Consider the following 16,251-nt stretch of genomic DNA (forward strand, 5'->3'; position numbering starts at 1 on the left):
CTGAAGGGGTTCAGTGCAACCGCGTGAACTCGGGGGTAGAAATAGGGGCCAGAAACAAACACACTGAAATTGTAAGTACAGTTGTGTTTTCAGGATAAGCAAGTATTTTCCCTATGCTCTAAAATTTCTGTAATGCTATACTGCTTTTATTGGAAACTGGAAAAAGGAAGGAGCAGTCTGTCAACGAGACTTCCAGGATGCACACAGCCTACGGGGTCTCCAGCTCACGTGCACGGGGAACAACGTACAACCACGCAGACCATTACACCAAAGTCCGTAACTGTGAAAAATGAGAAGAAACCTCGAAGTCTCCTTTTCTGGGAAGATGGACGTATTCATTCAACAGAATACTTCAGAGAAGTGAAAAATGAATGAACTAGAATAGTATGTGTCATCATGGGTCCATTTTATAAACCAACGTTAAGCCAAAAAAGCATGATGCAAAAGGATACATACAGTAAGATAATCTTTATATAAATTTTTTAAAGCATGCAAACAATACTGTGTATTATTTTAGTGATACAAACGTAAGTAGTAAAATTATTAAGGGAGACGTTAACAACTGAATCTCAAATGCAGAACAGAAGTTGCCTGCAGGGGGAAGAAAGGTGCGAGGAAAAAAGAAAAAAAAATCCCCTCTGTCCTCTCTCCACAGCCACCTGGCCTGAAGCAATTGCGACAACTGGGGTCTGAGACTCAGTGTTCTTCGTGTGCTGTGGGACACCTACAGAGACAGACAGCTCCCTCCCCGACTCAGGAGGAAATGCGAGCGCCCACTGACCTCCCTTCCATCACAGTCCCCATGTCCCCACACTCCAGCAGCACCAGACACCCGGCTCCCTCTGCTTGCACATCTCTTTTCCCTGTTCTGTGCCCGGCCCAGCCACTCTGTCATCTGGATAGCATTTGAGTGCCACCCCCAGAGAGGCCTTCCTTGACCACCCTATTTAAATAACCCCAATATCTTCCAACCTTGTTAATTTAATGAGTGAAAATGTACTCATTCATTCGGTGATTTTGTATTTGTACGACAAATGCAGTTACTTTCACTGCTCAAATCCATGCTACTCAAAAGTCTATGTGGACGAGAGCAGGAAAGGCTGGTTCAGCTGACCCTGTCAGCGAGATTTCTGTCCTCTTGGCCAGTCCTCCTTGGTGCATCTGAGAAGACCATCTCTGGGAGGCAGCAGGACCGCACCAACCAGAAGAGATCAACTCAGGAACACGCTGATCAGATCTCCATTTCTAAAGGGTGTGCTTAGGGAATGTGAGCACTGCCCTGCTCTTCCATTCGCTATGTTTTCTTGACTGGATTATGCTGGTAAACTGCCCAAAAGGAAGCAGTACATTTTTCTAGGTGAGAGGAAGAAAGAAGGCACACATTTTGTCTGTATAAGCTGAAAATTAATGAAAATTATTGGCAAACAGAATCAAACCATTAAAACAGCATTATGTTTGAAGCAGAAGTATCTGATGCTAAGTGTCATCTGCCTTTCAACAACTTCTATACACTGAGCTGTCAATCAGAAACTGTCTGGACTTCACTGATCGAGATAGTCCGCCAAAAGGTAAGAACTGCCCATCTATCAGGATGCCAGCCAGCAGGGTCACGGAGCAGACCCGGACACCATCACTCCCAACAGCACCATGGGGCGGGGGGCAGGCTGGAGAGACAGACCGCGTACAGGATGCCCCATGGAAACCACCCCTCATGCCCACCAGCAAAAGCGCCTAGTGGCCTCTGAGCCAAGACCCACAGGCAGTGGCACGGCCCTGACACTCCTGCAAAGCTGCAAGTATTTCAGTGGCAGAGCTTTGTAAAATCTTGTAACAGAAGTTCAATGATACACAGCAACAATATCATGTTTCTTAAAATCTGATCAGTTTCTCTTTCAACCATCTCCACTCTTAAAACTATATACTAAATACTTAATAATTTAACTTAATTTCAAAAATCTTTTCTTTTACCAGAGGAGCCCAGTAGGTGTAGAGATAGCCTATTTTCAATGCTGGTACAAACTGTGAGCAGGAGACTACCAGGAAATACAGATTCAAGAAAAACTTGAATTGTTCATATAAAACCTAAAAAGGAAAAGAAAAAATTAACACAATCTCTCCAAGGAAAACCTTTACTACTTCAATTAAATAATTAAATCAGCACAATATCTAACTACATTCCCATCAAACAGTGAGAATATGCCCTGAGTTACAGTAAATTTAGTAATTTTGACACTGGCTTTCCAGTAACTGAATCACATATATATTGTATTTATTTAAAGTTATATTAAAAATAAATTGAAAAAAACACAATTAGAACTTCCAATTATGTTAAAAGCATCCATTAAAAGTTTTGATTTTCTTGTGTAAGATTTCCAGTTTTGCACACTCCTCTGTAAATCTTTGTATGTATATCAAAGCAAATGAGATAGCAAAACCTTCTCAATGTTAGTAAGTCAATAAATATATATTTATATACACACAAATGCATACTCTTGATAATTCAGAAAATCTTATATGGGAAAGCTGTATTAACCTTGTATTTATAAAATGGTAACAAATATGATAGCCATGTTTCTGAACAGGAACATCTGGGCAGCTTTAAAGTAACTGAGTGAACAAGCAAGACGGACATGATAGGACTTCACAAAAACTGCCTTAATCTCCTCTATTTACTTCTCTCGAAGTATAAGAAATGATAACATATAAAATCATGTGAGTTACAGACCAATTCAGGAAGACAGCGACCTATATATTCTTTATAATCTCTTGGCAGTTGATCAGCAATAATATTTTCAATAAAAATAAGTATCGTTCAATAAAACTGTAGGAATGCAAATCCTGAAACTTTATTTTTGTTTTTTTAATTCAAACAGAGTTATCTTGAAGGAAGAAAACCCAAGATCCAGTATATTAACAGACTTCTATTTACAAATTCTCAAATTATTAAATTTAAACTGAAAATCAAAACGGAACAAAACTCATGTTTGTAGATGAGAATAATTCAAATGGCACACTACAACTGCAGTTAAACTTACAACCTTGCAACTTTCAAATCACCATCTCCTTGGATGCCACTTTATATGCAACTTGGAAGGTACAGAAATTTCAACAAGAGCAGAGCAATGGGTTAAGTACTTATTGTTGACTTAAAGGGTCTGGAACCACAGTTTTTATATAATGAAGTTTTCTACATCATCATACAGTTGTTTGTGCAACTCAAAAATCAGCTACATTGATACCACGTTTATATTCATAATCATATTCAATTGCTGTCTAAAAATGTTTTGAGTCATTTCATAAATTAATCTCAGCAGGAGAGAAAGCTCTTTTTCCTTAGTGATTTCTTTAAAATCTCAGTTAGCATAAATTATATCTATTAGCAATTCAAAAATTGCCATTTGTGCTAAAAATGGCATAGAATTCCTACTGTGCAATTACCAAATGTTTCTAAAATACTACGTTTTAGATGAAAAGCCTAATTTAAGAGACAATCTAAGAGAGAGAATTCACACGGTAATAATTCTATGGCCACACCAACAGGTACTCTCAGGACACAGTCCATCCTGGCGGGCTGCAGGGACTCGCTCTGGTCAGGGTGAGGCTGCACTGTGGGCTTTAAGCCCCTGTAATCAATACTCTATTGTCTACTGAATGAACTTTGTGACCTTTAAGAAAATGTACAGTGCTTCGCCAATCTGTATTTAAAATTTAAAGAAAACAGGAGCTTCATTCAATAAAGATGAGAATATTTATCTGCCTGAAAGACAGCTTACATTTTATTGTCCTGACAAAAGAGCAGTCTTTTAATGACGGAGCCAGTAGTTTTGTGTGTTTTAATAAAGAGTAAATTAGATATGAATCACTGGCCTACTATTAGATGGATGGGGGAGGGTGGTGAGGGGCAATCAATGCCCAATATGAAATCAGCATGATTATTTAAATTAAAACATGAAAAATAAAACAGCCCTTATTTCACATTACCAAGAGATTTTCTTGCAAAAGAGTGTAGAGTGAATTACTAGAATGTGTCAAAAACTTTGATATAGAAATATAACCAGTACCAGCTTCCTTTTGCCTTTAGAAAGACGAATAAATTGGTCTATAAAAATAAGAAATGTACAGAAAAACAAAAATCATTCAATCATTCTAAATACATACAAACTCAGTTTTGTAACTTAAGCCAAAAACATCACTAAGCAACAAAAAAAGTAATGAAATATTTACACCTCATTATTTACACTTGGCATAATACCTAATTAAAGATAACTAATGATATAACAATAAAACATGGCCTGAAATTTATAATGTGAAGTAGAAAATATGTCTATAAATGCTTATAGATATTTTGTTACTGAGTCATGTTTGTGTAAAAAGTTATCTTACTTCATCATGAACTTCCTTGGCAGGCTTTAAACTCAACATTCCACTTCACCTCCACACAAAACTTACGACTTATTTTCTGAAAATTTAATTTAGGCTTACTTGATTATTTCTACAATAATATAAATATGTTTATCTAGGACTGAAGTCAAACTATAAATTTTCTAACACTGAACTCCATGATGTCCCCATTAAAAATGTGCATGAATTATTTAACAACTATTTGAAACATAAATGGCTAAAAAGCAAAAGGTCACTGATTTGGACATGACACAATTAACAAGGGGAAAAAATATTTTTAAAAAAATCAGAAAACAAAAGAAGCTAGCAATTTCTGATATGAAACCCATTCTTAAGAATGTAATAGTCTTACCCCAGGTATAAAGGTAAATACATTGTATTTTTGATTTTTTATAGAATTTCTGGGATGCTTTTCTTCACACTTTTCAGGATATCCAAGCCACACTGTGCGAGCTTTCAGTTCTCTCTTTCTTTGACAAATATTTATCAGCCAATCACAGCAACTGCATGAAACAAAAGACACTCATTATGTATGCTTTTTAAAAAGTTTTTTAATTCATTCTACATATTTAGAGTTAGTACTGTTTCTGTATTTACCAGACATGGATAGCATATCTAATGCTAATCTGTAAAGTTGTCTTAAAATAGGTTATGCTGATATAGATTTGACATGAAACACTGAAAGAGATTTGTGTGAGTGCATAATGACTTCTAGAAGCTCAGAGAAATGATCTTCCCTGTGTAGACCCTCTTACTGGCAAAACCATTAACATTCTGAAGCAGTCAGTGCTCTTCCATGAGAACAGGGTAGCCATGTTGTTTGCAATTCTCAATACACCACTCAGCGATCCAACAATAAAGGTCCTCAGACATCAACTCATTCAGGATGTGGACTCTCTGAGGGAATCACTTTTTTCCTCTCTTAAAGACGATATTTTAGTGGTATTAATATAAAATTAAGACTTACGGCTCGATTCAATATTTAGAAAGGATACTGATGATTAATGGGATAGTCTCGTGCTAATAAAGGCTTAAGTGCATTTTCATATAGCTATCTTCATCTATGCAACAATACACGTTTTAATTCTAACTCTGTCCATGGTCTAATAGTGTCAGGGTTCCAGAAGCACAAACACTTCCACTTCCTGGACATCCAAACCATTACTTCTGGATAGAGAGAATAAACCTTTCTCAAAATACTTAAGAAAATGGTGAAAGGTATCAAAATCAATAGAACTAAGCATAAAATAATTGTGAATTTAAACTTCAGCATTAACAATTTGGTTTCCCTCAAATCCGCAACATGTAGAAGAAGACCTAGAACGGCTTATTAAGGGAAGCTGTTCAACTGCATCTTCTAGGTGTAGTCCGGGCTAGAACAGCAAGCTGGCAGCAGTAGGCAGAAGCTCTGAACATCACTCTGCGATAGTCAGCTGACAAGTTAACGTGAGATATGCGCAACAAGGACAGTCTCAGGAGCTATGCTTATAAAGTGAAGTTGACATATCAGGACTCCCATCTTGAAATCACCGCGTGTCTTCCATGGCACTGGCGGAGGCTAGTCCTTTATTCCAATCACACTGACATCATTCTTCAGAAATCGCCTTACCTTATATATATATATATATCCCATGATGGCACCCTATAAACTGAATCGGTATATCTCTACTGAGTATCTGCCTATTTCTTAGCTGTGCACAGAAAATTTTCAGTCTGGAAGGACAGGAGTCTGTCCTCAGGAGCTTCCTGCCCTCCAAGTGTGGGCGTCCACCTTGCACCCGCCTGCAGGACTGGGAACACTTACCTTGAGGAGCTCTTTTGTGATAGCAATCCTGAGGGCTAGTGGAACAGCCAAGCAGGTCAGTCACCTCCCCCCCCAGCACCCCTCCCTTCAACTTTTAAGAACAGATAGCATCCTCCACACATAAAGTATACTTCTAAATCTCCACTGGTTACAAATCAGCATATTATCAAAGTGATTTAAGACTGCCACAATAAGTACTCCCACCTTTACTGCCTTTTGTTGGGGAGGAGGGGGGTTGTTAAGTAGATTTCAGTAAAATATTAGGGATATCTTGTTCATGCTTGAATGAAACAAAAATTAAATAAGGCTTCAAATAAAACATAATATGCTTCCAATTATTATTTCTCACCATCCTATTGCTGTTACCATCTGGCCTGCCCACCCTCACAAGGATTGACCCCTCCAGCACAAGTCACCTTGCCACACCCATGCCAAACCTGATGGCTCCACAACCACCCCTCCCCGGCACCACCAGCCCCTACAGCCTAGAGCTCCAGGGGCTCCTTCCCTAATTCCTCTGGGCAGCAGCTCTGAATTGCCAACCTCTTATCTAGTTGCATACAACATGTGCTCCTGATGCATGAAAACCTCACGGTTACCTTACACAAGACAGATACACGCCATGCAAGCTAGGAGGGGCTCTTCCTAAACTCTGGATGTAATCAGTCTGACACCTGCAACAACACCACAGCAATGTGAGACTCCCACATTTTACACAGCAGAAAACTGGACGCTGGAAAGGTAAATGACCTCTCTAATAAGAAACAAGTAGTCAGCGAGAGAGCTGAGAGCAAAGCCTGAATCTGCCCTGCCTGTCAATCCAGTGTTAACACCGCCCCACGTCAGGCCAGGGCCCATCAGTACATGACGAACGCAAGCAAAGCACTGAGGAGCAGGTAACGAGACTCAACAGGACGCCCCGCAAGTCTGAATGTCTGCTTCCTCGTCTGTAAGCACACTGGTGACATGAGTTTAGCACCCTGGAACCCAGGGCACAATGCGTGCCTCAGAGGAAGGCCTCCGGGGCCCTGCTGTCACTGCAGGGCCTCCCGGAGTCACACTCAAACATCTCCAATCTTGCAACACTCATTCTGGCACAAAAAGTGTACATGCTTGTGCTGCCCAATGAAGCATCCACTGGCCGCATGTGACTCTTTTAATATGAATTAACATGAAGTGAAATAAAAAGTCCAGTTTCTCAGTCACATTAGCCACATTTCAAGGGCTCAATAGCTACTCTGGCCATTGGCTCCCACAGTGGATATCACAGATCTAGACCATTCCCATCGTCACATGGAGGGCAAGTGGGCAGGGCTGGTCCGCAGGAAGCACAGTGCAGCAGGTGCAACAGATGAGATACAAGCCTTCAGCACTGCAATTATGCTGAAAATCCTCCACCGATGTATTCAAATACGAATTCTTATTCTGAAACACCTCATTACCTAATGTGACAGTTTAATGTACAAAAACCAGACAAATCTAAGATGAAACAGAACACAGGCAAAATTTAGTGTGTAAAAAATAAATATAAAATTTAGGAGATGTGGATTTACCAAGTTTACGGCAAGAGGCTCTATAAATGCAAAACCACTCGGTGCATCACATGAACACTGCCAACAACAACCAGAAGAAAATCTCAACACCAACACCACTGTGTGCTGTACCTGAAACCAACGATCCACTAAGCTCCCAAGCCTCCCACTCTAAAAACTCTAAATTAAATACCAAGGGCTAAAAACACACATAAGTCAACAGTTTATTAATTTTTTTCTCTACAATCCTGCAGAGAAAAAAAACCCAAGATTCCTAGACTTCCGAGATATAACTAAACTATTTGCAACACTTTGCTACTAAGAACTATCAAGAAACAAAAGTGTTATTACTAATGATTTCCTTATGCAAACACCGAAGCAAGTCATCGTTAGGAAGCCATAATCAAATCACACGCTGTTTCACAAAATTAAATGAATACAAGGCTTGAGGTTTTATAAGCCTGGAGCACCATTAGAATTGCCACTGGATGATGCAAGACAGAAAAGAGGACCAGAAAAAGTGTCCTGAATGCCAAGAGTAAAGGGCCTAAACACCAAAAATTTAAAACAAAACAAAACAAAACCTGTAACCCAAAAAGTAAATGAAACCCTTACTGAGTTGTAGAACTAAGCAGGAAAATAAAATTACGGGCAATTTTTGAGTAAAATATACTGGCAAATACTGATTCTGAGAGGGAGAACCTAAGAGAAGCTGGGAGAAAATAACCAGGAGCCGCAGCTGACAACATTTCCACGCAGGTGGAGCATTTTCTAAACTCGAGATCCCTCAGGGGACACTCCCCAGTCATAAATAAGCTGCCTGCCACTATCAAGTCAAAGTGACACTAAAGCCAATATTGCACTAAGTATATTTTTCCTTAAAACAATGTAGGATTAGCAGCTTTTCATAAATGCCTCTATAATCAAAGTATACTCTAATATTAAATAAAGTATTTTTAATATACCAAGATCCTGTCTCCTAAAGCTTTAACTAGCCATAGTTACATAACTCCCAAACTTTAGAGAGCCTTCTTCCAAAAACAACCAAATTTAGACACACATGATATCCAACAGGCACCCATGGTTACCAAGAGCAGCACAGCCTACTGTCTTCTTAAAAGATTACCATCTTCCTTTTGGAGGGCAGATTATGGAAAAATTTTTTCAATGCGTCCGAGCTAGAATTTTTACCAAATAATAAAAATGAGAAAGCAGTTTTTAAGCCATGAAGTAATTAAAGCCTACTCAGTTGCTGAAATTAGGAAGAATAATTTTAAAATAAGGCTCACTAGTCACGGAGTCTACAAATAGAAATACACTGAAATATTTACAACTCAATATTAGTTGCAACCTACCTGAAATATTTACAACTCATTATTGTTTTTTGCTACCTACCTTTATTGCAATATTCATCAACACTTCCTCCTGCAATTAAACTAAGTAATTTTATGTATCTTGTACTCATTGATCCAACATCTAATAATGTTAGTAAACACTGAATTTTATAATGCTTAACATTTAGGGAATAAAAAAGTAGCAAACACTCAAAAATGAAAATTTGTAAGAAATTAAGAAAATAAAACTAATCTAAGTCGTTAGATGTACAATTTTGTTGTGTAAGGTGCAGTTTTTAATTTAAACAATAATTTCTCAGTATGGCAGATATCACTGAACAAGAAGAGCGTGACAATACCTTGGATCATTTCTCATTCCGTATAGCAAAAAAGACACACGTTAGTGCCATACAGACTGACTAGAACCCACCAACATGGTTCAGTTAGCCTTTTCTACATGACCACCACTTACGGAGATAAAGACTTTATATGCACATCTATTATATTTTATTATTTTAATGTTCCCAAAACATGGATGTTTTTGCTAACATCTATTTTTGCAAATATATTCTTAACATTTTTCTTTTAAAAAAAAGTAATATATTACAAATAAAATCCAAAATTTGGCTATTTGGTAAAAACAAAGTGCTATAAAAGACCAAAAACAATTAATTCAACAATGGGGGCGCCTGGCTGGCTCAGTCAGAAGAACATGTGACTCTCGACCCACATTGGGTGTAGAGATTACTTAAATAAATAAAACTTTTTAAAAAATTAATTCAACAATGTATTCAACACTATGGAAAGACTCCTGACATTAAAAGTCCATAATTCTTTGCAACTATTTGGTAGCATGGATAAATACCACTACCATAGCACACAAGGCCCTTTAGAGTCCACACCATTCACATGAAACTGTCCACGTCCTCACAGCTTGTGCCCGTCAGCACCCACTCCCATTTCCTCCATGTTTTCAGCCATCTCTGACAGCAGCTCTATCATCATTCAGTGATTCTCACAAGATACAGGTTCTCAGCCTCCTCAACTCCAGCAATCCTCACGCCGGGTTCCCCTTAGGATGGGGAGACCTGCCTTTATCCACTTAAAGACACCAATCAGGATTAGTCTTATTTGGAGCACACCTCCTCACCCTCCCACTTTTCCCAGGCCACAGAGCAAAGAGCAAGGGCTTTGGTTTGTCAAATCAGACATTGGCCCTAAACCACGAGGAGGACTCTTCCACTTCCTGGCTGTAGACAGTGGCGAGGACGAACGCCCAGCTCCTGAGGAAGGTGCACCAGCAGTACCAATCCTGCTCCTCCCTGCACCCCGAAGTGATGGAGAACACACACCTGTGAACTGCACACCACAGCCACGAATCGATGAATTCTAATGGTGGCTCCACCCAGATTCCTCTGTGGCAAGCTCTTTCCTCAGTTCACAGCCCTGGCACCCCCCACCCCCAGCTCCACAGCCACACTTCCACTGCCAAGTCTGCGACAGTTCAGGCTCTCCCGCTGATAGACAGTCATAACATTATGCTGGATTCAATACAAATGCATGACTATTGATTTTCCTTTGTTGGTTACTGATCTCTCTACCAAAGCATGACCAATTTTCCCATGTTTTCTGTCCTCATCTGAATACCAGTCACCTCCCCACTCAAATGACCCCATGTTCCCAATTAAGGATAAGATCAAAGTCGTCATCTCCACCACTACGTCACTCTTCCACCCCTACCCTTCCCCCTGCCTAAAAGGATGGATATTAGTCTTCATTCCCAAAACCATCTTTCTACCCAAAGTGTCCCTTTCCTTTATTTTTCAAAGAGCTACACCGTATGTCCCTTGACATTTTCAGAAACATCACCCTTCTGTGTGGCTTCCATTATCACAACAATGACAGGCTCTGAAACCTGCATCTCCAGATCCTGCTTCTGAATCTGACAGAATTGTCTGTATTACACCAACCCAGTACAAGGTAGATTTTAATTAAGCGAAGTGTCAAGAGTTTTAGATGAGCAATCTATGAAAACAACAACAACAACAACAACAACAACACATAGCTCACAGGATACTTAAAAGTGAAGTACTGAAACCTTTCTCCCTAAGACTAGGAACAAGAAGCAAGAAGGTACATTCACTATTGCTATTCCATATAATCGTGGATGTTCCAGACAGACCCATAAGACAAAAAAAGAAAAGAAAAGGCATACAGGTTATAAAAGGAAGAAATACAACTGTCTCTATTTGCGGATGACATGACTGTCCATGTAGAAAATCACACGGAATCTACAAAAAACACTCTTAGCACTAACAGTAAGTTCGGCAAGGTTGTAGGATGAAAGACAAACATACAAAACCCAACTCTAGTTCCATACACCAGCAACGAACATGTGGAAACCAGTATTTCAAATACCAGTTACAAAATACAAGAAGAAGGAATAAAAAAAAGAAATTCTTAGGAATAAATCTAACACGTACAAGACCTGTGTGCTGAAAACTATAAAATGCTGATGAAAAAGATCAAAGTTCTCAATAAATGGAGAGAAGTAAATTGTGATCTAGACGAATCAACACAGTAAACATGTCAATTCCCCCAAGTTAATACACAGGTTAAACATAATTCCTATCAAAATCCCTGAAAGGATTTTACAGATTGGGCCAGATTATTCTAAAATGTCTATGGAAAGGCCAAGTAACTAGAATAGCTAAGAGAATCTTGAAAAAGAAGAATAAAATACAAGGGCATCAACCTGCCCCATTTGAAGACTTAGATAAAGAGATAGTTCTCCAGACTGGGAGGCACTAGCAGGGCAGATGGACTGACAGCACAGGTAACAAGCCCACTAGTGTGCAGCTAGCTGATGGGAGACACAGGCATAAAAGCAATGCAACAATGCTGCTGGAGCACTTGCAGTGACACAGGCAAGAACATGAATCTCAAGCAAAACTTCCCACCTTGTACAAAAATAACTCAAAAGGATCTAAATGTAAAACTACAAAACTTACAGAAGAAAATCTTTGAGACACAGGGCTTGGAGAAAAGTTCTTAGATGTGACACCAAAAGTGCAATGCTCAAAAGAAAAAAACAAACACTTGGACTTCATCAAAATTAAAGACACTGGATCTGTGGAAAAACTCTTAGAGGATGAAAAGACAAGCTACAGAACGGAAGAAAATATTTGCCAACTACCTACCAGACAGAAGACTCATGGGTGAAATATATAAAGAACTCTAAAAACTCACCAGAAAAAAAACAAAACCAAGAAGAAAATGGAATAGACCTACAGAAACATTTACTGAAGAAGACATGCCAATGGCAAATAAGATAGTCAACCTCACTACTCCTCTAGAAAATACAACCAACCTGAGGCCACAAGGAGCGTCACTATACACATATTCTAACAGCTAAAATAAAAAGAGACGACAAAGGCTGACAAGGGCATACCGAATCTCTCCTTCACTGCTGGTGGGAATGTGAAATGGAACCACCACTCTGGGAAACAGTTCAGCACTTTCGTAAAAAACTAAACACATGCTTATTACGCAACCCAGCAACAGCACGCCTTTACTCCCAGAGAAAGGAAAACTGACACACACACACACAAACCCGAACGCGATGACTCACAGCAGCTTTACTTGGAACACCATAAACTTGAAACCATCTCAACGTCCCACAGCGGGCGAGGGGTTAACCCAACACTCCTCCATCCCTGGAATGCCAGTCGACAATAAACAAGAACAAACAACTGATACACAACTACTTAAATGGATGTCAAGGGCACTGTGTTGACTGAAATAGGCCGATCTCCAAAAATCACAAACTGAATGGCTTCACTTATTTGACATTCTCACAATTAAAATTATAGAAACAGAGAACACATTAGTGGATGCCAGAGGCTAGGGCCTGGGGTGGGAGAGGGAACATGACTACAGAAGGCAGAAGGCAGGAGACACCTGCGGTGACGTGCCGGTTCTGTATGTTTACTGCAGCAGTGGTTACACAGACCTACACTTGCAGTAAAATGCAGTGAACTATATACAGTTTCTACCAGCATCACCCTTCTGGTTTGACACGACACTACAGTTACTTAAGATGTAACCACTGGGGGGCACCTGGGTGGCTCAGTTGGTTAAGCATCTGCCTTTGGCTCAGGTCATGATCTCAGGGTTCTGGGACCAAGCCCTGAGTGGGGCTCCCTGCTCAGCAGGGAGCCTGCTTCTCCCTCTGCCTCTGCCCCTCCCCCATTGCTTGTGCTTTCTCTCTCTCTCTCTCTTGCTCTCACTTTCCCTCTCTCAAATAAATCTTAAAAAAAAAAAAAGGTAACAGTCGATTACAAAAAGATAATTAGGAAAATTCCCAACTGCTTGAAAATTAAGGAGCATGGTTCTAAACTGAACATCAACTAAAGGAGAAATGACAATGTAAATCAGAACATATTTTGAACTAAATGATAATGAAAATACCATGTGTCAAAAGTGAAATGCATCTATTTTTAAAGAAGAAATAAGCACAATGCTGGTGACATAAGAATCCATATTAGGAAGCTAGAAAAAGAACAGCAAGTTAAACTCAAAGTATGAAAAAAATTAAGGGCAGAACAGACTTCAATGACACAAGAAGCAGACACCCTAAGAAGGACACAGTGTCACTCATACCGTGTCCCACAGAGGTTTAACCTGAATCTAATGGTGAGGAGACCTCAGACAAACCCAAATTGGAAATGTTCTATAAAATACCTGTTGTGTAGTCCTCATTAACATCAACGGAATGCAAGACAAAGAAACAGCAAGAGCGGCTCCAGATTCACGGAGACGGCACAGGCAGGCCACCTAAACGCCACGCCAGCCTAGAGAGGAAGGGTGCTCTGCAAGCAGGATCAGGACAGGAGACAGAGCTCGGTCAAAGTGAAATCTCCTCAACATAGCAATTCCCTGGTGGCCACATACGAAAACAGCCCCTTCCTAAGAAACATGCACTGAACTACTAAGATCGAAGAGGAGTGAAGTAACAAGCAACCTCGTCTGAAATCACTGCAAAAATAACAGTGAGATATAAAGAGAATGGTAAATAAATGTGGCAAAAGTTTAAACATTAGTGATGGTAGGCAAAGAGCATAGAGGAATTCTTGCAACTTTTCTATAAGTTTGGATTTAGTTCAAGATAAAAGTGAATTTATTTCAAGTTTGGATTTAGTTCAAGATAAAAGTTTAAAATTTCAAACGCAAAGACAACACAAGAAGTTTGGCTCTTTGAAAAGGGAGAGAGAGACAAATTAACAATATAAGGAATAAAAAAATGTGACATCCCTCCAGAGCCTCATACATTTTACGTTACAGGAATTTATATATTTGAAAGTAGATAAATCCCTTGAAAAGCACAAAGCATCACAAGTGACACAAGAAAAACAAAACAATTCTTCATAGCCCTGCAACCGTTAAAGAAATTAAGTCTAGAATTAGTTAAGTAACCCCAAAGAATACTCCAGGAATATCTGCTATTTAACCTAGAAAATGTTTTCTGAAAAAACTATACCACTCATTAAAAATTAGTAACGCAAGTCAGCGACTTCTAAAACCTTGTTTAGCCATGAAATTCCTGCTTCATATGAAAAGCTTACAATATACAGGAAAGACAAAGACACTAATTAGAAGCTGAGAGGGGGTGATAAGCCTAAATCCTGCTCAGGCTCACTTCCTGATTCCGCTGACCAACCTCTGAGGGATTCCTCAGAGTCCCTGGGAGTCCATGGACCACTGTTTGAATACCACTACGTGAGCCGACCCAGAAATCAAATCAGTTGTAAAAACATCTTTTTGCAAACTTCTGAAGGGATAATGAGGATGATAAATAAGATATCTTTCTACAATTACTTATATTCCTTTTAGGGGCAAAGGGATATAAGTTCATGATGGTAAGAAAGGCACTGACCACAAACTAAACAGCCAAAAGACTACAAAACCTGTAATTTATTTGACATACCCCGCTCAAATTATGTTGGCCAACAGTCAGCTGAAATCTTGCCCTGCCTGTCGCCAGGGCTGGAGGACAGCCAATGGCAAAGTGTCCTAGACACAGAGTGTGGTTTCACAGACCAGACTCTAAAGTCGAGGTTGAGCCCAGCTGATGAAGTTTATCTCAACCACCAGTGAACTTGTTTAAAATACGAGCAGTTCTTATCTTTGTTTCTTTCTGGTTAAATTAACTGAAGAATCTTCTTCCAGGTCAAAGCATTCAAGTCGAATAATACACCGAGCTATGGTATTATTAAACTGCATTTTACAGGCCCCTATCTGCCTTTCTGGATGAGAGTAGGACTACAGATGGAAGAGAAGGGAGCACAGTTGATAAATGCTGACACAGTGACCAGAACTGACTCTACCATGCATTCATTACAAAATCACTAATCTTTCTCCATCCTCTAAACACTGAAATGTCTCATAAAAAAGTGAACTTGAGGACGCCTGGGTGGCTCAGTCGGTTAGGTATCTCCCTTCAGCTCAGGTCATGATCCCAGGGTCCTGGGATCGAGTCTTGCATGTGGCTCCTTGATCAGTGGGGAGCCTGCTTCTCCCTCTGCCCCTCCCCCTGCTTGTGCTCTCTCTTTCTCTGTCTCTGTCTCTCTCTGACAAATAAATAAATAAAATCTTTAAAAAAAAAGTGAACTTGGCTTTCCATCCCTTTCTGATTAGTGCTGTTTGGTTTTGACTAATGTTTAACACTCTCCATGATGTCACTTCATTTAGAGTGTCTTCTTTAGCTTGATATAAAAATAAGTATGCTAGAAGCAGAGCTTATAAATATCTTAACTGTGTACCTGAGAGCCTAGGAAATTAGGCAGCAAGAGAGATCACAAACCTGGTGCAGAGGAACTTCCATCCTCCACAGACAAACCACTCTAGTCCTCTTTTTCTTTGTGTGATCCTAGCTCGTGGTAACGTGTGGTAATCACTTTCGTCATTCTCGAAGCCTTCTTCAGACATCATTAGTGGCATTTCATCCAAATGGGCAGACTCATCTTCCAGCTGATACCTGGTCAGAGGTAAGAACAGAGTGCTGAGGCAGGCCAAGCAGTCTTCCGTCACGTGTAAGGGTATTATTTAAGACAAGAGCTAGTCCAATTCTACTAATTACACTTTTTTCTTCAAACTAGGCTGTCTATAGAGGAGGCAAACC

The 16,251-nt window shown here is 39.6% G+C and overlaps 1 protein-coding gene across 2 annotated transcripts in view; it reads right to left on the reverse strand.

Annotated features, from left to right (window-relative positions):
- The window catches only part of ATP9B (ATPase phospholipid transporting 9B), a 256,636-nt gene that overhangs the window by 218,448 nt on the left and 21,937 nt on the right, over positions 1-16,251 (reverse strand). For both annotated transcript variants that reach the window (XM_087869720.1, XM_045790301.2), the window contains exons 2-4: positions 15,934-16,107; positions 4,754-4,904; positions 1,969-2,082 (exon numbers count right to left, since the gene is read on the reverse strand). In XM_087869720.1, coding sequence (XP_087725846.1) covers positions 1,969-2,082; positions 4,754-4,904; positions 15,934-16,107 — 439 coding nt within the window. The remainder of the gene's footprint in view (positions 1-1,968; positions 2,083-4,753; positions 4,905-15,933; positions 16,108-16,251) is intronic.

The sequence above is a fragment of the Ursus americanus genome, chromosome 19, assembly GCF_024610735.1.
Source record: "Ursus americanus isolate L20-20 chromosome 19, mUrsAme1.1.p, whole genome shotgun sequence".
Taxonomy (NCBI): Eukaryota; Metazoa; Chordata; class Mammalia; order Carnivora; family Ursidae; genus Ursus; species Ursus americanus.